This window comes from Taudactylus pleione, unplaced genomic scaffold (assembly GCF_031769625.1).
Source record: "Taudactylus pleione unplaced genomic scaffold, aTauple2 ptg001080l, whole genome shotgun sequence".
Taxonomy (NCBI): Eukaryota; Metazoa; Chordata; class Amphibia; order Anura; family Myobatrachidae; genus Taudactylus; species Taudactylus pleione.
Window position 1 is genome coordinate 1,111,107 of NW_028285481.1, and position 20,000 is coordinate 1,131,106.

At 42.4% G+C, this 20,000-nt stretch overlaps 1 protein-coding gene across 1 annotated transcript in view; it reads right to left on the minus strand.

Annotated features, from left to right (window-relative positions):
- The window catches only part of LOC148453850 (IgGFc-binding protein-like), a 141,041-nt gene that overhangs the window by 52,202 nt on the left and 68,839 nt on the right, over nucleotides 1-20,000 (minus strand). Inside the window, exons 19-26 of the mRNA XM_088461616.1 lie at nucleotides 17,016-17,344; nucleotides 15,336-15,906; nucleotides 13,513-14,111; nucleotides 11,827-12,391; nucleotides 10,375-10,955; nucleotides 4,987-5,557; nucleotides 2,533-2,732; nucleotides 1,050-1,424 (exon numbers count right to left, since the gene is read on the minus strand). Of these exons, the coding sequence (XP_088317742.1) occupies nucleotides 1,050-1,424; nucleotides 2,533-2,732; nucleotides 4,987-5,557; nucleotides 10,375-10,955; nucleotides 11,827-12,391; nucleotides 13,513-14,111; nucleotides 15,336-15,906; nucleotides 17,016-17,344 (3,791 nt within the window). The remainder of the gene's footprint in view (nucleotides 1-1,049; nucleotides 1,425-2,532; nucleotides 2,733-4,986; nucleotides 5,558-10,374; nucleotides 10,956-11,826; nucleotides 12,392-13,512; nucleotides 14,112-15,335; nucleotides 15,907-17,015; nucleotides 17,345-20,000) is intronic.

Consider the following 20,000-nt stretch of genomic DNA (forward strand, 5'->3'; position numbering starts at 1 on the left):
GTCCATGTAATAATCTGTGTATTAGTGATTGTATATACAGGCACTAGTATATATTATTCCCCATAAGACCCATATTGGGTAACAAATATAGGGCCTGATAGACCATATGCTGATGATGTTATTATGTACTCCAATTCTAGTTAAAACTTGCTGATGTTAAGAGATACTGAGATGCCGTGACAAAGGTTCTTAAAGAACCGAAACTTTGGCAAATTAATTTGGTATGTCCTATTAAACTGATTAATATTGCAACTTCAAGCTAAGTCGGGAGAGGGTCTTCCTTTCATCATATGATGATAGTATAAACATATTTGTGGGTAACCAAGCTACCCTGGACAGCACCCCAGCAATTGTTATATATATAAGTGAGAGTGCCAGACCACGTCTCTATATAAAAAAAAAAGGGTCACGAGCGGCACTCACACGTCTTATTACCAATAGTAGTAAAGAAGGAGACACTATTCCATATAGTTGATTAATCCTTATTTACTACTAATGCTACTAAGACCTGTGAGGAGGGGGCAGGACTAGGGGGGAAGCACAGGGCAAGGAAGAATGGCAGGAACAGGGGGGGTGGAGCAGGGCAGGGACAGCTGGCTGGACTGGGGGGGGGGGTAGTAGCAGTTTACCTGTTATAGATTTTTTTCAACCGGCTGCGCTGGTGTTACCGCAACCGCTGTCCCTGCACAAAATATTGCTGAATAGCTGACTTGAAATTTAATAATTGATAAAAAATTGTGATGATATTACCCGATAATATTGGGGGCAACATCATCACTATTGCTGGATGGAGCCCAATGTCCGGACGCCACACTCAGTAAACGTACGATCTATTCTAAACCTTTAAAATAGCAAATTGTCACTTTTACTCCAAATACAAAAAATAATTAATTTCTGAGCCCTCCATTCATGGGAGATGATCTGAAATGTTTTTGAAGATTTTCTATAAATCTATCCATGAGTGGTGTTACTACAGTTTTGCTATTATTTGTGTTGGTTTTGTGTTCCCTCATCTGTAGATGCTACAGAAACAAACACGAAAATCTCACCCAGACTTCTCGCTCTCTGTTCACGGAAATGAGCCCCTGCGAGGTGAAGACGTGCAAAGCTATTCCACCTTCAGCCTTTCCGCTGCAATTTTTAACATCAACAACAACCATAAAACGGTCTTCCGCGCTGGCGTTGCAAGATGACGACATCACGTAGGAACCTTCAGCCGGGAACGTTCCGGATACCCCATCAAAAGTGGTGAAGTGATGGTCAGCTCTTAGGGTACACTGAGATTCCCGTGGCTGGCAACCGCGTAGCCCTTCCCTGAGTTGGCACACCTCGCTGGCTGCGCAACTTGTATTGGCACACGTCACAACACCAGACCGGCAGGTACAACGCTGACCGCAATCCTCGGAAACCAGAAATTCATTCGACTGAGAATAAATAAGACACAGTATCAGCACTGAGAACACCTGAATTTCTAAAGGGAATTCTTGTTTTTAAACAAACTCATGTAGAGTATCTGATCACTTTTCTGGACTTAAAATGTATAAAATCGAAACATAAAATCACATTTACATAAAAAATAACCACCACCCTATACAAAGCCATTTGCTAATAGCACCCCTAGTATAGTGAGTGAAGCCATCACCTTTCATCTTCCCAAGGTTCTGCAATCTGTGGGGTGCAATGGTCTAGTATCCTTATATAACGTGACTGAGGACCTCATTCAGAGTCGGTCGTTGCGGCCGCACAGTCGTGGGCCGTATATGCAAATGAAGCGCTCGCAAGTTGCGTCGTTAAGATGGGATCGTTAGCTGGATGAGCAAGGGGAGGATGCGGCTGTAAGACTAAAAACACGCCCCCTTCTCGTTCGCATTACACGTCCTCTCCAGGCATATGAGGATTAATCGAGACCATCGGAGCTGGTCGTAGAGCTTAAGGTTGACCATACCCTCTCTTAAACACTACGATGAAGTCAGTGTAAAAACATCCCATGTCACATGTGCCATGACACTACTTAGTTAATTATGCACTCCCATAAAACGCCGTTTGCATAGTCAGGCACGCCTGCGTTCAGATCTCCACTCCCCCGTTTTCAAGCACCTTCCCCTGTTACCACCCACAAATGCCTCAATCTGTCACTCAAACTAACGACCTGTCTGTGTTCAAGGAGAGAGCAATTTCTGATCGTAATAGCTAGTTTGTGCACGCGCATTTCGAATTTTACGCATGCGCAGTTTAGCGAACATCGGTGGCGTACGACTGAGCGGCCACAACGACTGACTCTGAATGAGGTCCTTAGTATCAAAGTGCAATGTATAAGCATCACTCATTTGTTATATATTCTTTATGTGTTTGACTTTAAGTGAAAGAATATGTTCTGCTTTCTGTTCAAAACATGAATAGACATGTTTGTTACTTTACTTTTAAAATAATAATGAAATTATGATTGTAGTAACAACGCAGGGTTTCGGCATATCCCAGTCTTTGGAAAAATACCAGTAAATGAGAGGATGATCAAACCAACTGGGGACTTACCCTTAGATACCTCCCGTTCAGGTTACATCCACATTTATCCACTGTTACACACTGGTCCCCATCGAATAAATAACCAGCGTCACACTCACAGCCTTCAAAGCATCTGTGGGTGCAAGAGCTCGGTGCAAAGAGACCGTTACAGGTGTAGTCACAGGTGCGGGTACATAGCGCGTAGTGGCTGTTGGATGGACAGGCAAGTGCTGCGCAGAATGAACAGTTTATTATTATTAGTACGATGATGAGGCCGATTAGAGGTATGTGCATAATAATCACAGCCATACAGATAGAATGGATCATTTTCCCCAAGTAGTGTGCTCATGTTCTATCATTACTCAGGGCCGCAACTAGGGGGGGGCTGGAGGTGCACGTGCACTGGGTGTGCCGCTGCACCCGTCACCAGTGTCCTCCAGCCCAGCGTCACAGGGAGGCTCCAAGCCGGATGCCCACTGAGATTTTATTACCAGCGGGCGACCGGCTCCTTCCCTGCAGTGCCGCAGTAGCCGGAGGCTGAAGTTCTCTCCTGAACTCCAGCTTCCAGCTCTCCCCATGGGCACTATGGGAGAGCCGTCATGACGTCTCTCCCATAGATCCGAGGAGCAACCAGGCGGAACGGACGGCGGCGAATGGTGGCACTACAGGGGCATTACTATGGGGGCATTACCATATGGGCATTACTACAGGGGCATTATTATGGGGCATTATTATATGGGCACTACTACAGGGGTATTACTATGGGGCATTACTATGGGGGCATTACCATATGGGCACTACTGCAGGGGCATTACTATATGGGTACTATTACAGGGGCTTTACTTTATGGGCACTTTTATAGGGGCATTACCATATGGACCCCACTACAGGGGCATTACCTCAGGGGCCATTACTATAGGGGCACTGCTGCAGGGTGCATTAATATGGGGGAATTACCAGGGAGGGCGCCAAATTACTGTCTTGCCCCGGGTGACAAAAATCCTAGTTTCGGCCCTGCATTACTATGGCGTCTAGTTACTAAGCTGTGTTAGGAGACAGATTGAAAAGTGATAATGTACCAACCAATCCGCTCCTGTCATTTTTCAAACACAGCCTGTGAGATGGCAGTTGGGAGCTGATTGGCTGGTACCTTATCACTTTTCAATCTGTCTCCTAACACTGCTTAGTAAATAGACCGCTTTATAATGTATATATTACTCTTGTTGACATTGATTTTTAAGGCGCCCCAGTGCTCCATCATGTCAGACAATGGGGAAAGCAGGATATGCATACATCACTGACCATACAAGAGAGATAAAGTACATAAATGTACAGTAAGCACAAAAGCTAGGGATGGACCGGCACATGAGACATTATAATCTAGTGGTAAAAGGGCACATCTGAGACAAGGGGCGGGTTCAGGGGCGTTTATAGAGAGGAAGGGGCTCGTATGCAGTCTCCGTCACGGGCCCCCTCCTCTCCCTCCAGCGCCCAGTGCCGTACTTATAGACTCTGGGCACTGGGCAGATCACAAGGAAAATGGCCACGGCGGCCATGTTCCAGCAGTTTTTTACAGGTGCAGACAGCAGAGCCGACGTGGGACTGCGGAGAGGTAAGATTTATGGGTGCAGGGTGTGTGGTGCGGGTCCCCTCTGGACCCAGGAGCCCGTGTGCACTGCACACCCTGCACCCATTATATATATGTCCATGGGCGAGATTCAACCAAAGCCAGAAATGTGAGTAAACCCCTGAAAATGCCGTTTTCGAGGGTTTAACAGCAATTTTCATATGCACCAAACTTCGGAATGCGATACATTCCAGAGCTTGGACCCGGTTGGTAACGCCTTCTTTAGATGGCATTACCCCAATAGAAGCCGTCTGAGCTTCCATTCGCAAAGTGCTGTGACAGGGATCCAATTGAAGCCCCCCCACTGTGCGCGCATCATTCTGACGCCAGAGGCACTTCTTGGTCATAAACCTGGTAGTCCCTCTCTCGCAAAGGACAGCTCTTATTGGGAGTGCTGTCCTTTGTGTTTCTCTTCATGCATACTGGTGTAACCCGGGATGGAAAGGATCACAGACAGCATCAGATGGTACATGCAGCGAGACCCTGGGGCAGGACTCATGAGGCTGAAATGCATTGGTGCTACGAATGCTGGAACTAAGGACATTTTCATATCTCTACCTGTGATGACTACATGTACCATCTGATACTGTGTGTGGTTGAATCTTCTGGGATATTAGATCACAGTCTTTTAAGATAAAGGGGATAAACTTTTACTAAAGACTAACAGCGCTTCAGGACCATTCAAACTGTTCTTGTTTCTTGCACAAGGAAGGGGTGTTCCTGTATGTTTGGACAGAGCTGCAGTTAGGGGGCGAAAGTTACACCAAATTTCAACTTTCTAGATAATGTTTGAAATTTTAATTCCAATTTACATATTAATTTATAATAAAGACAAGAATTATGAGAGTATGACTTACGGCAGCTGGCGTTATTCCTCCAGGCTTCTACTTTGGCTCCTTTTTCTTGGCATAATGCCGTATAGGCTTGTAAGCTGGCACATAGAGCAGCTTGACCACCACGCCCAGCACAGACGTCAAACACACAGCTTTTGGCATATATCTCTGGGGGCACTAAGGCACGGCAGGCCTTGAATGGACCCTGTGGATCCATTATTAACCCACATTTGGTGGGTGAATTAGCCTCAGCGGATGCAGCTTGATTACAGATTGGACATTGGTCTCCGGAACATCCCCGGCAGTCCGAGCCATCTCCAGCTACTGCCCAGGTGCCACCAAACACCGCCGGATCAGTGACCACGGTGCCATTTGGAAGGCGGAAGTCATCTGTCCTGTCCTTATTGTAATTTCCACAGAGTCCTTCAGTGATGCCAGAGTATGAGCTGGGTACCCAGACTGAGACATAGTATTGCCGGTCATACATCACCGTAAAGCCATCCTTGGTCTTAATAATAACATTATTCCCTTCTTCATTTATCCAAAATGGTCGATTTTGGGGCTGGCAGGGAAGGTTAAATCTCTCATTGTTCAACTGAGATTAAAAAGAATAAAACAAAACAAAAAACTAACTTTTATTAGGAGACAGATCAGTCAGTGGTTACAAGCAGAAATATACCATTGTTGCAACACTAACACATGGCATCGGCTATAGACAGATGTCACAAACCTTAACATTTTTATTAATATTAATATAAAAAATGGGGAGCGTCCTGTCATAATTTACCCTGCACTGCATTCATATAGTGATTCTCGTCAAGCTAGTAATGTATACTGTATACTGTAGATACACTTTTCCTGTCAGGTTATGAGACTGTATGAGAAATCCGCACAGGGATAAATAATTAGTATTGTATCCGGCTGCTATCCCTGTTATGTGAGTATCAATCCCAAATTAACCCAAATGGAAGGGAGGTGGTCCCTCATACCCACGATGACAGCAGATTGCACCCACTCATCCTAAGCAGCTAGATTATCCAATGATTATATAGAAAGCCACTGAAGCACAACAGAAATGGTCTGTACACCAAACCATTATCATCATATGCATACAGAAGTGTCCTTACTTATCCTTCTGGCTGGACATGATAGATAGATAGATAGATAGATAGATAGATAGATAGATAGATAGATAGATAGATAGATAGATAGATAGATATGAGATAGATAGATAGATAGATAGATAGATATGAGATAGATAGATAGATAGATAGATAGATAGATAGATAGGTACATATGAGATAGATAGATAGATAGGTATGAGATAGATAGATAGATAGGTATGAGATAGATGATAGATAGATAGATAGATAGATAGATAGATAGATAGATAGATAGATAGATAGATAGATAGATAGATAGATAGATAGGTACATATGAGATAGATAGATAGATAGATAGATAGATAGATAGATAGATAGGTACATATGAGATAGATAGATAGATAGATAGATAGATATGAGATAGATGGATGGATATGAGATAGATAGATAGATATGAGATAGATGGATGGATATGAGATAGATAGATGGATGGATATGAGATAGATGGATGGATATGAGATAGATAGATGGATGGATATGAGATAGATAGATAGATAGAGAGATAGATAGATACATACATACATAGATAGGTATGAGATAGATGATAGATAGATAGACAGATAGGTACATATGAGATAGATAGATAGATAGATAGATAGATAGATAGATAGATAGATAGATAGATAGATAGATAGATAGATAGATAGATATGAGATAGATATGAGATAGATAGGAGTGGGTGTGGTCAACTTGGGGAGGTGTGGCCAAACCCCCACTTTACGTAAAAGAAAGAAATAATATATTTGAGACCTTTGGGCATTGTTCTCCAGTGTCCGGGGAAGGTGTGTGAAGAGGGGGTGATCAGTTCCCCTCCGGCACATTACACAGGGAGAGAGAGGACTGACTGCTGCTGTAAAAGCAGCCTCCCTCCCTAGCCCAGCACACAGCATAACAGCAGCCCCCCCTTTCCCCTACCCCCACTCCCTTATCAGGAGTGAGGGGTAAGGGGGGCTACAGGATGGGGGCCCCCACCAGGTCCCTCCAACAGACCAAGGCCTAGATAAACAGTATCCGCCCCCCCCTCCTCTCGGCGCCCCTGATTGTATGATGTTACTGTACTGCTTTAATCTCTGCTTTGTACCTACGCTAAGGTGAATTGTTGTGTATTATGCACAATGTATGTCTGTTATGCTTTTGTTTTCTCTTTGTACAGAGCTGCAGAAACTTTGTGACCCCTTAGAAAAAAAGATAATATTTATATGCTAATGAAAAACCTTGTACTAAGATACCACAACTCTGTTACCAGGTCTGGCAGTGTCACTTAGGGCCTTAAGCAGAGGAGGACCCTAATTGTGTCTCTGCTGCATATTCATATGCAGGGATCTGAGATGATATACAAGTGTCCCAGCCACCGTCTTTCACCGTCTTTTGTACAGAGACGCCTATTGCCAGCCGCTTGCATACAAAGACGCAGCATCAAACGAAATTTGATCGCACCATTGGCCCTCTGAGCAACCGTATTGGCAGCTTGTGATACTCTGTCCACTTATGAATCAGGCCCTTAGTGGTCCATTTGTGCCCTCACTGTCACTTATATGAAAGGTGGCTGTTGTCATACTCCCGGGAGTTCCCGCCATTCTGGACTATGGGCGTTGCCATCTTGCACAGTGAGACATGATCCACTATGCCAATCAGCTTTCAGCAACTCCGGTCACATGTTCCACTCAGCCTATTAGTGCCCAGGGTGCTCTATTTAAACCAGGAAGTACTAGCAGTACATTGCCAGTCAGGGCCGGATTAAGGGGGGGGGGCAACAGGAGCGATCATCCCTGGGCTCCCACACCTGAAGGGCCCCCACACCCATCGGGGTTAATGTGAACCAGAGTTCCGCGTTCTCTGGCCAACCTAACCCCAGCGCTGCAGCTTGAAAAAGTCCCGAGACGGGATGAAACGCGTAGCTGCCCGTATCTACTACATTTGTTTTGCCCTGTAACAAGCTCCTGCATGTGCCAGTGCCCGCAGCTTTATTTGATGTGGAGAGATCAGATAAGCCATCGGTACAGAGATTTTTTGATAAGTCGCGCCCGCGCTTATCCACCTATCTAACATTTCCTGCATCCTTTCCGGCTCTAATCATTAGCAGCTAACTTTCACCTGCAGCCGAACAGAGAGTTTTACCACCTGATCTGTACAGCCGAGACACGGAGGTTGTCTTTTTCTCCGGCTAGCTGCCTCCACCGTACAAGCTGGATAGAAAGCCGCACTGTTCACATCAGCTGTCGTCTGTGACTTTGAGGTTGGTCAGTGTTCAAAGTTTATTTTTATATTATGCGCCCGACGGGGTGACACCATGACTTTTACTATTCACCAACCACCTCTCTACATTCTAAACCACAGACAGCGTATTATTGTGGACACTTAAAAAGGATACCCTTATTGCAGGCTTGTGGTTACAGTGTGCAACAATAAGTTATCAACAAACAAGTGGTTAAACACCTTTTTCTTATACTACTGAACTTTTTGCACACAATGGTTGTTGCTCCATAACTTCCAATACAGCAATATTTGCATCATTTATTATTAGTGAATCTATTAATTATAGATACACTTATTGTGCAATACGTGCTTTTTTTATTGTTCAACATATGCCATTTTCATATGTGTTTTGTAATACTGTTGATATTTATTCATATAATTCTCAGATACTCTTGTGGTTTCCGGCTCACGCAGTGCACTAAGGGACAGACGTCATGACGTGTCTCCCATAGTGCAGAGGAGCAGCCTGGCGGAATGGATGTGGGCGGGAGCGGGGCTTAAGGTAAGTATTAGCTGTTTTGTTTTTTTGTAAGTGCAATTGGCTTTTCTACTGGGGGCATTACTCGGGGGGGTTACTACTGGGGGCATTACTCGGGGGGGCATTACTCTTGGGGGCATTACTATTGGGGGCACCAATTCAGGGGGCATTACTCAGGGGGCATTAATATTGGGTGCCTCTACTCTTGGGGGCTTTACTACTCGAAGGTGGGGCATTACTACTGGGTCACTACTACTGTTGCCACTACAACAGGGGGCATTACTACTGGGGGCACAACTACAGGGGTATTACTACTGAGGGAATTTATACAGGGGGCATTACTACTAGGGCATTACTATTGGGCACACACAGGGGGCATGACTACTGGGGGGCATTACTATTGGGGGCACAACTACAGGGGTATTACTACTGGGGATAGTTATACAGGGGGCATTACTATTGGGGATACAACCACAGGGGGCATAACTACAGGGGGCATAACTACTGGGGGCACTACTAATGGGAGTATTGCATAGGGGGCACTGCATAAGGGGCACCACTCCTGGGGGAACTGCATAAAGGGCTCCACTACTGTGGGCTCTGCATACGGGGCACTACCACTCTGGGCACTGGCACTACTGGGGTCCCCATTGCGCATACCTCCAGTTTGTCACATTTAATAGGGACCCCCACATGTTTGTTGCCCAGGGGCCCCCACAGACCTTAATCCGGCTGTTGCCAGTACAACCTCTCTCAGGATCTAGTACCCTGGCTCGTGGCATTGCATTGCTTCCAGCATTCTGGCGACCTGCTCCAATATTGCAAAATCGACAGCCTTAATAAATGAAATAGAGGTAGAAAGATATAACAGGGACTGTGTGTTACACTTCAGTGTATTCACCTAAATTCAGAGTTAAACTGCTGTATCTACCACAGCAGTGTTGTGTTTTTAGCCAAATATAGCCACCACCTTTGTCTTGTATAACGTATAAAAGCAGAAAAAGCATTTGGACGTATTAGTTACTCGAAGTGCTATCCACTTCCATATGCAGAGGTCTTATTTTTCAGTAAGTGTTATACAATGTATTTAGGTGACTTTTCTCAATATGATTGAAAGCTGCATATTGCTTTTCCCTGCTAGGCTGAGAGACCTCGACTTCCATAGTCAGGAATCACCAGAGCATTTCAGCATGGAATGAATCTCTTTAGCAGATCTTTATAACACTTGATGCTTCGATATCTCTCTTCTAATTTAGAAATCTAGACCCACTGAGATCCCACTGTAAAAACAAAATGACTATCCTGACTAGTTACCTCTGCCAGGCTTGCTGGGTCCTCAAATATGTGTCACCCCTCCCCCAATGAGAAGCCCTACCTATAAGTAGCTGCATGAAAAGACAATTATCTCTCTAATCCTTTATGACATAACTAATCATTACTATACATTTACCAAAGACTTATTAGCAAAGGAAAATATAACATAAAAGTTTATTCAATTACAAAAAAATCACTTACCACAATGCTCCAGGTTCTCTCTCTCCCCAAGTGTATGACGTGGTCTCCAATGGTGACTGTGACTGATTTGGTGACAGCCACATTTCCATATGGTTCATTATCTACGGTCACCAGGAAATTTACCCCATCTGTCTTAACCCTAACAAGGGTATAAGAGCAGGTGCCCTGTAGGTCATAGTACAAATTATCGAAGGAGATGTAGTGGGGGTCGCCCCATGCTACACATTGCCCAAACTCTTTGGCATGGCAGCCCAGGACTCCATCCACCACGGTGCATTCATCGTTTGCTCCACAACTGCTGGCCTGGCAGGTGATATTGCCATTCTGCCCGCAGGTACATTCCCTCTGGCACAGGATGTCGGTGTAGAATACCTGCCCCATCTTATAATATGTACTGTCCAGAACACAGCCACATTCTGGGACGGGCACACAGTCCTGATCACTGAGGATGAAGCCATTATCACAGTAGCACCCTTCAGTATGGGATTTAACACAGGTTGGTGGAGCTGTGAGACCAAAACAGGTAGCCGGGCATCCATCGCCAAGGAGTTCATAATGGCTATTACTGGGGCAGGTCTTTTCTGTGGACACAAAATTAGAATATTGGAAATGAATTCATGAATTAAAAAAAAACATATGATTTGTTGATTGCTCTTCTATAAGACTCTGGACCTCATTCAGAGTCGGTCGCGAGCGCCAATGCGCTTGTAACCGACTCGATGGTTTGGCCTGCGCACTGCAGCGGCCACATTGCAAGTGCGCAAGCCCTGGAGCGACAGAGAAACTCTGTCGCTCCGGAGCTCATTACCAAAGGGGCGGCTGTCAATGTTGATCGACAGCTGCCCCCGTTTGGTAGGCGGGCCGGGGGGGTGGTTTCCTAAATGGAGGCGTTCCTTTACGAATGCCTACCGTTTTGTGGGTGGCCACACTGACATCATCAGTGATGTCAGTGGGGAGCTTCCTGCTCCATCAGAGCAGAAAACTCCCTGGGGCTTACGAGTGCCCAGACCCAACCTTAGGGTCTGGTCGTAAGCCCCGATGGTCGCGATGGTGATCACCATTGCGACCATCAACCTGGTCGGTCGTTAAGCTGTGGGTGGTAATCAACAGCTTAACGATCGACAAGGAGGCGGCCGTTCAGGATGCAAGCGGTCGCCCTGATTCAGTGCGACCGCTTGCATCTAACAACTGCCTCTGAATGAGGTCCTCTATCTCTAATAGAAAAGCAATCAACAAATTGTATGTATTTTTTTTTACCACAAAAGGAGTCTATATTTTGCCTCTTTTTATTTTCCCCCCTTTTCCCCAAGAGCACTTAACTGAGAACAGAATTTTGTTTAAAGAAAGAAAATGTGTTTTTGTCTATATCTGTATTTTTGGCTATGAGCAGAAGTTACTGCAACTGTGCAGTGTTTGTTTCTCTAATAAATAATAATAAAATAAGCATATTACCACAGAAAGATGGTGTCCTCCATTCTTTGATTATGGAACCATTTCTTTGGCATTCGGAGACATAGGTTTCAATGCTGGCACAGACAACAGATTGGTGACCCTTGAATGCACAGGCATCAAATACACAGTTCTCATAGTATGGAGTTGGGTCGATGGAAGCATAACATTGGCTGAATGGACCATCAGGTTTGGTGAGAAGTCCACAATACTGGTCATTTTTGTAAGTTTCCTTTTCTTTCTCATTACACTTTTCACAGTCTGAGCATTTATCCATGCACCCCTCTACTTCTCCCACCTTCCAGTGCTCTCCAAATTCCTCTGGAGTTTTGGCAGTTGCTCCTTCACCTATGGTGAAGTCATCAGAGAGGTCTCCATTATTGTTGCCACACAAACCATTGACGACCCCTTTGTACGTACTTGGCAATACCACTCGTACGTAGTTCCATCCATCATAACTCACTGATAAACCAAAATCTGACTCGATAATCACATTGACTCCTGACTGGTAAACTCTGATCCTTGCTGGCTCATGATAAAATGGTAAACTTGTCATTACACCACCAACCTGATAGGGAGAAATGCATATTAATACGAGCAGATTAAAAGAAATTGGGGGGACGTCAAAGTTTATAAAAATATTTCATTCCACAAATCACTACTTTCAAAGCAAAATAGAAACCCATTACTAATTAAAGCAGTAGAATGAATATATTTAATAATTTAAAATGATTGTACTTTATTCAGCCCTCAGTATGGAGTCTATTTTGCGCCAGCCCCATGCCTCATTTCAAAGCGTTTCGTCAAACCTGGATTATGTGAAGAGGCTGGCTCGACTTCAAAAGGAAACAAATTTATATAGTATAGAAACCAAACTACACTAAAACAGTAAAGGCAATTAGTTAGAATGTCTGTGTGAAAGTAATTAAAATAATTTACCTTGTAGACAAAGTAGGATAATTCCCCCACAAGATCCATATATTTAATTTAATTGGAATGTTTTTTTTATTGTTTAGACCAGAGTTTTCCAAACTCGGTCTTCAAGGCACCTTAACAGTCCAGGTTTTAAGGAAGTCCATGCTTGTGCACAGATGGAATAATCACACTGACTGAGGTACTAATAAAATCACCTATGCTTAAGCATGGATATCCTTAAAAAATGAACCATTAGTGTGCCCTGAGGCCCGAGTTTGGAACCATTGGTTTAGACAAACCATAAATGTAATGTGTCCCTCTCTTGGGAGAAAGTGTTCCACCAGGGATGGTGGTGCACCCAGTCTATAGATATGAATGAATAAATACAAAGAAGAAAGGATCTTTTGTGGTGCACTAATTAAAGTAAATAACTTCTAAAATATAAATTTTATTTCATTGATGAAAGATGATTACCAATTTCCAAGGAAAATGAATGAGTATAATATATATATATATATATATATATATATATATATCCCATTACTTCATACCATAAAGATATTTATATGGACAGGGAACTGTCCTATATTATATATGGTTTTGGCTTACCAATAGGATTATCATCGTGTAGGTTAAAATAGTGGTTAGTTCGGGACACCTTCATATTTGCCTATCTTCTCCCTGGCCATTTGCTACATCTGTCAGTAATACAGTGCACTCATCCCTGCTACGCCATGGTCACACAAAGATGTCATTTCTATGGTATCTCTGTACCTTGATCTGCTGGGGGAAGTCTCTGCTCATGGTGATGGTTTTGTTGTACACTTCCAATGTCACCTCTTTGGTGAAGGATATGGCCTTGTTTCCCCGTTGGTCATTCTGTACGATGACTGTGAAGGGCGTCAGAGATGAGTCATTTGATGTCACTTTCACCAGCTGGTAGATGCAGGCGCCCATATATGGAAACCACTTATTGTCAAACGTCTTGTAATGAGGATCACCAGAGGCTATGCAGGTGGAGTAACCGGTAGGATAGCAGCCACGGTTCCCGTTGACCACCATGCACGTCTCACTGTCTTTGCATCTTACTGATTGGCAGGTCACTTTTCCCTGAATTGGGTCACATTTGCAGACCCTAGTACATTTCTCATTATACCAGGACTGGTCAGGCTCATAATACCGTCCATTATGTTGACAGCCGCAGTTTCTGATGGGAACACACATGTCACCACTGAGGACCGTGTTGTTATTGCATTCACACGTCTCTACGCAGGGTTTTGTGCATTTTTCTGGGGCGTCTCTGTCAAAGCAATAGGCTGGACAGGCATTGCCACAGGCGTTATAGTGACTGTGCTTATCGTCACATATCTTGGCTAAAATTAATACAAAGAATAAATATTAGGCAGCGGTTTTACACTGAAGTAGAACAATAAAATAATCACATTGCTTCATTTTTTTTTCTTTTCAATTTTTATTTTATCCCACTACACAAGTCTACTTTGACCATCTCATGCCTCTCATCTCTAGAGTTATAGCTGATTATCTATCAAAATCTTTTACATAGGATTATTATAGACTCAATACAATATAAAAGCCTGAAATATTGTTGACAAATATGCAGATCTGGTCAGGTTACTGTATACTAGAGCTGAGCGGTTCAGTTTTTCTCAATTATGTTTGCATTTCTAAAATGGTATCTTATTGGCTATCCTACTGTCATTTATTTTGGATTGCCAATAAGATTAATCCAAACTTAAGATAATTTGGCAAAAAAAAATCAATCCGCTCATCTCTAAATATACACAACCTATATGGTCAACAAAACAATCATTTCTAATCAACCATATGTGAAAAACAAGATCTGTCAAAATTGTTCACAGCCTTGTCCATTAGGATTATCTAAAGGCTTTGGGCCAAATGTAATAGGGTGAGAGATTAGAAAATGTGAGAGTTTAGCAGTAAACTCTCACATTGGTCGAGTTTTATCTTCACAATGGGAAAACATCTGGATGAGAGTTTTTTTTGTCTAAAGACATGCAAGATTGTATGTTCTCGGGTGCTATTACATTGGCCAAGTTTAAAAAGTGTCAGAGCTTAATACTAAACTGTAACAGTTTCTAAACTCTAACCCTATTACATTTGACCCTTTTTATATATTATTAACAGTCTTATTTTACTTTATATTGTGTTGGATTCCTTTCCCTTATGTGTAATTTCAGGTTATTTCAATAAAAGATACCTAGTTATGGTTTCTTTATCACTGGCATCAACCTAATTTGTGTAACTTCTTTGCTCCCTAAAAACCATCAAGACTATGGGAATCTTCGGTATAGTAGACTTTGTTCTGAGAGGTGTAGTATGGGGCACATCTACTCAGGGGCGTAACACTAAATTGTTATGCACCATAGCAAAGTTTGGGCAGAGGGGTGTGGTGATGCCCGTCCATCTGCTCCTGGTCCCCCCACTGTGTCCTCCTGAGCATGTACAGGGCAAGCACATATGTTACATGTCCTAATCTTCTTCACCTTTGCTTAATAAATTTTTTCTCCAAAATGTATCTACATGTAGGTACAATAGTTAACTGCATTATTTCTTACGGCAATCAGATGGTGTCCTCCAATCATAAAGTTTAACTCCTTTGCCCAGGCAAGTGGTGGCGTATGTCTCAAGTACTTGACAAAGAATGTTTTTAGCACCATTACTCATGCAGACATCGTAGAGGCAGGCATCAAAGAACTTTCTGGGGTCAACTATGGAGGTGCATTCTCGGAATGGTCCATCTTGTTTAAAAATGAGACCACAGTTATTACTGTCCCCAAACTGCTTCTTCTTGCTCTCTTCACAGGTCGGACATTTGCCTGGACAATGGTCAAAACAGAATGGATCTCTGTCGTACACTTTCCATGATCCTGCCCAGTCTATGGTAGAGCTCACCAGGGTTCCATTTGGTGCTTTTTGTTCATCATCTGGATCTTGATTGAAGTTCCCACAGAGTCCAGACACTGAGTTGTAATAGCTACTGGGCACGGTTACAGTGCAGTGCCAATTCCAATCAAAAGTGGCTACCATGCCTCCTTGAGCCTCTACAATGGCCGTCAGACCACTTTGACTCACTTTCAGTTTGCCACCAGCTAGGCTGACTGGCAGGTTTGTTAATTCATTATTGACCTGTGCAAAAACAAGAAAATTACATGTTCTTATATATTTCAATGCAGAGAAATATGCAATAGCCTCTTGAAATAAATGTTACACTGCTTCATATATTATACAGTTTACAGGAAGCTGTTAGCAAATGCAACACACGATAGTAGCTTCTTACTGGAAAACTCGAAATAAATTGTCATGGCGTGCTAATGGCGACAGTAAGTCTTTATGAAATTTTACTAATACCATTAGGGCGCCAGGACAAAACGTGTTGGAAACATCAATTTTGCCTAATACTGTTCCTGTATTGGATGTGGTGGTTGAAGCCAGGAGGACTTACAGTATAAATCAGATAGGCACTTGTTAACCTGTATTTTTGTATGTGCATTAATTATATATATTTAGAACTTTGAAATGGTTGGTCGATGCTTTCTCTCTTTCATGAAACGAGAATCTCCTTGAATATTGCAGAACTGTGGACCACGATGGGCATGGACTCTATGTGCTATTTGCATGGTGATTTTTTGATATACTGCTCTAGGAGACACCCTTGTTTTATTTTTGTTTGCAGAATTAAATTGGATGATGTGTGGGATCTATAATTGAGGATCGCTGTCACTTTATATACAGTATAAGCAACCTAGGCACAAAAGTTTCTTTGGACACTGATTTATTTGAAATCTAGCTCCACAGATAACTTGTTTTTTCTTAATATATATGTACAAAATATTATCAGACAGGAATCAAGATGCACTCAGCATATGTATAGTGTCGATTGTCGTATACACAAAAAAGACACTTACATCCAATGCCATTTCAGTCATAATATGACGTAGCCAAGAAAAACAGCCAAAAAAAAGATGAAGATTTTACCCTAAAATCAACATACCATTCCGTGAGAATTTTTGCATTTATTTCTACTATATGTTTTATTATGTTAACTAAGAGACAGCAAGGTGAAAGGCAGCAGAGTTATCTTATAAAAAAACAATAAAAACATAACCGTATTCTAGCTAAATAAACTCAGTAGAGAACAACAATTTCAATATTATTGTGAATTGTGCTTAACTAATTATAATTTCAAACAGTAACTTTTTGGGGTCATTTACATGTAACACACTAACGCAACTTACTCGTATCTGAGGAAATTCTCCAACAGTAATTTTGATATCCATGGAAAACATAGTAATTTCCGTGCTCCTGACAAACGAGGAGGCTTGGGATCCCCTGTTATCATTTTTTATGGTGATCTGGAAGGGTTCCAGGGTGGGGTCATCTCCCGTGTATTTAGCAAGGATGTAGCTGCAGGTGCCTTCGAAGTCAAAGTCACGGCCATCAAAGCTGTGGAAGTGGGGGTCTCCCCAGGCCCAGCACAGGCCGCTGAAGTCTGGGACGCAAACGGTTTTGTCATCTTGAACTTGGCAGCTCTCCTTGGCACGGCAGATCTTGTACTTACAGGGATCTAAAATGATTTATAAAACACAATTAAACTGCAATAAACATCTCACGGGTGCAATGACGAGATTCAGAGATTGAAGAAAAAAAAAATACTGATCCTGGTATCTGCTTAGATAGGTGATTCTGAGCAGGGCTGCAACTAGGAGGGGGGGCTGGAGGAGCGTGTGCACAAGGGTCAGATCAGGGGCCCATAGCCCATGCATCCAACAGCGCCGCAGGGAGGCTCCATTTGATGGATGCCCACTGGGATTTTGCAGCGCAGCGGTAGTCAGAGGCTGGAGTTCTCTCCAGAACTCCAGCTTCCGGCTCCACCCGCGGCCTCAGGCACTATGGGAGAGACGACATGACATCTCTCACATAGTTCAGAGGAGCAGCCGAGTGGACCGGACGGCGGTGGATGCAGGAGCGGGGTTTAAGGTAAGTATTTTTTTTTCTGTGTAAGCGGCACTACAGGGAGGATTACTATATGGGCATTACCTCAGGGGGCATTACTATAGAGGAACTGCTGAAGGGGGCATTAATGTAGGGGCACTGATGCAGGGGGGTGTATTATGTGTAAAGGGCATTACAATATGTGGCATTATGTGTAAAGGGGCATTACAATATGCAGCATTATGTATAAAGGGCATTACAATTTGTGACATGTGTAAAGGGCATTACAATATGTGGCATTATGTATAAAGGGCATTACACTTTGTGACATGTGTAAAGGGCATTACAATATGTGGCATTATGTGTAAGGGGAATTATAGTATGTGACATTATGTGTAAAGGGCATTACAATATGTGGCATTATGTGTAAGGGGGATTACAGTATGTGACATTATGTGTAAAGGGCATTACAATATGTAGCATTATGTGTAAAGGGTATTACAATATGTGGCATTATGTGTAAGGGGTATTACAATATGTGGCATTATGTGTAAAGGGCATTACAATATGTAGCATTATGTGAAAAGGGCATTACAATATGTGGCATTATGTGTAAAGGGCATTACAGTATGTGGCATTATGTGTAAGGAGAATTACAAAATGTAGCAGTATGTGTAAAGGGTATTACCCTATGTGACATTATGTGTAAAGGGCATTACAATATGTGGCATTATGTGTAAAGGGTATTACAAAATGTAGCAGTATGTGTAAAGGGCATTACAATATGTGGCATTATGTGTAAAGGGTATTACAAAATGTAGCAGTATGTGTAAAGGGCATTACCCTATGGGACATTATGTGTAAAGGGTATTACAAAATGTAGCAGTATGTGTAAAGGGCATTACAATAAGTGGCATTATGTGTTAGGGGCGTTACAATATGTAGCATTATGTGTTAGGGGCATTACAATATGTGGCATTATGTGTAAAGGGCATTACAATATGTAGCATTATGTGTAAAGGGCATTACAATATGTGGCATTATGTGTAAAGGGCATTACAATATGTGGCATTATGTGTAAGGGGTATTACAATATGTGGCATTATGTGTAAAGGGCATTACAATATGTAGCATTATGTGAAAAGGGCATTACAATATGTGGCATTATGTGTAATGGGCATTACAGTATGTGGCATTATGTGTAAAGGGCATTACAATATGTAGCATTATGTGTAAAGGGCATTACAATATGTGGCATTATGTGTAAGGGGTATTACAATAGGTGGCATTATGTGTAAGGGGCATTATAATATGTGGCATTATGTGTAAAGGGCATTACAATATGTGGCATTATGTGTAAAGGGCATTACAATATGTGGCATTATGTGTAAGGGGCTTTACAATATGTGGCATTCTGTGTAAGGAGCATTACAATATGTGGCATTTGGTGTAAGGGCATTACAATATGTGTCATTATGTGTAAAGGTCATTATAGTATCTGACATTATGAGTAAATAGCATTACAATATGTGGCATTACGTGTTGAGGGCATTACAATATGTGGCATTATGTGTAAGGGGCATTACAATATGTGGCATTATGTGTAAGGGTCATTACAGTATGTGGCATTAGGTGTAAAGGGCATTAGCAGTATGTGGCATTATGTGTAAAGGGCATTACAATATGTGGCATTATGTGTAAAGGGTATTACAAAATGTAGCAGTATGTGTAAAGGGCATTACAATATGTGGCATTATGTGTAAAGGGTGTAACAAAATGTAGCAGTATGTGTAAAGGGCATTACCCTATGTGACATTATGTGTAAAGGGTATTACAAAATGTAGCAGTATGTGTAAAGGGCATTACAATAAGTGGCATTATGTGTTAGGGGCATTACAATATGTAGCATTATGTGTTAGTGGCATTACAATATGTGGAATTATGTGTAAAGGGCATTACAATATGTAGCATTATGTGTAAAGGGCATTACAATATGTGGCATTATGTGTAAAGGGCATTACAATATGTGGCATTATGTGTAAGGGGTATTACAATATGTGGCATTATGTGTAAAGGGCATTACAATATGTAGCATTATGTGAAAAGGGCATTACAATATGTGGCATTATGTGTAAAGGGCATTACAGTATGTGGCATTATGTGTAAAGGGCATTACAATATGTAGCATTATGTGTAAAGGGCATTACAGTATGTGGCATTATGTGTAAGGGGTATTACAATAGGTGGCATTATGTGTAAGGGGCATTATAATATGTGGCATTATGTGT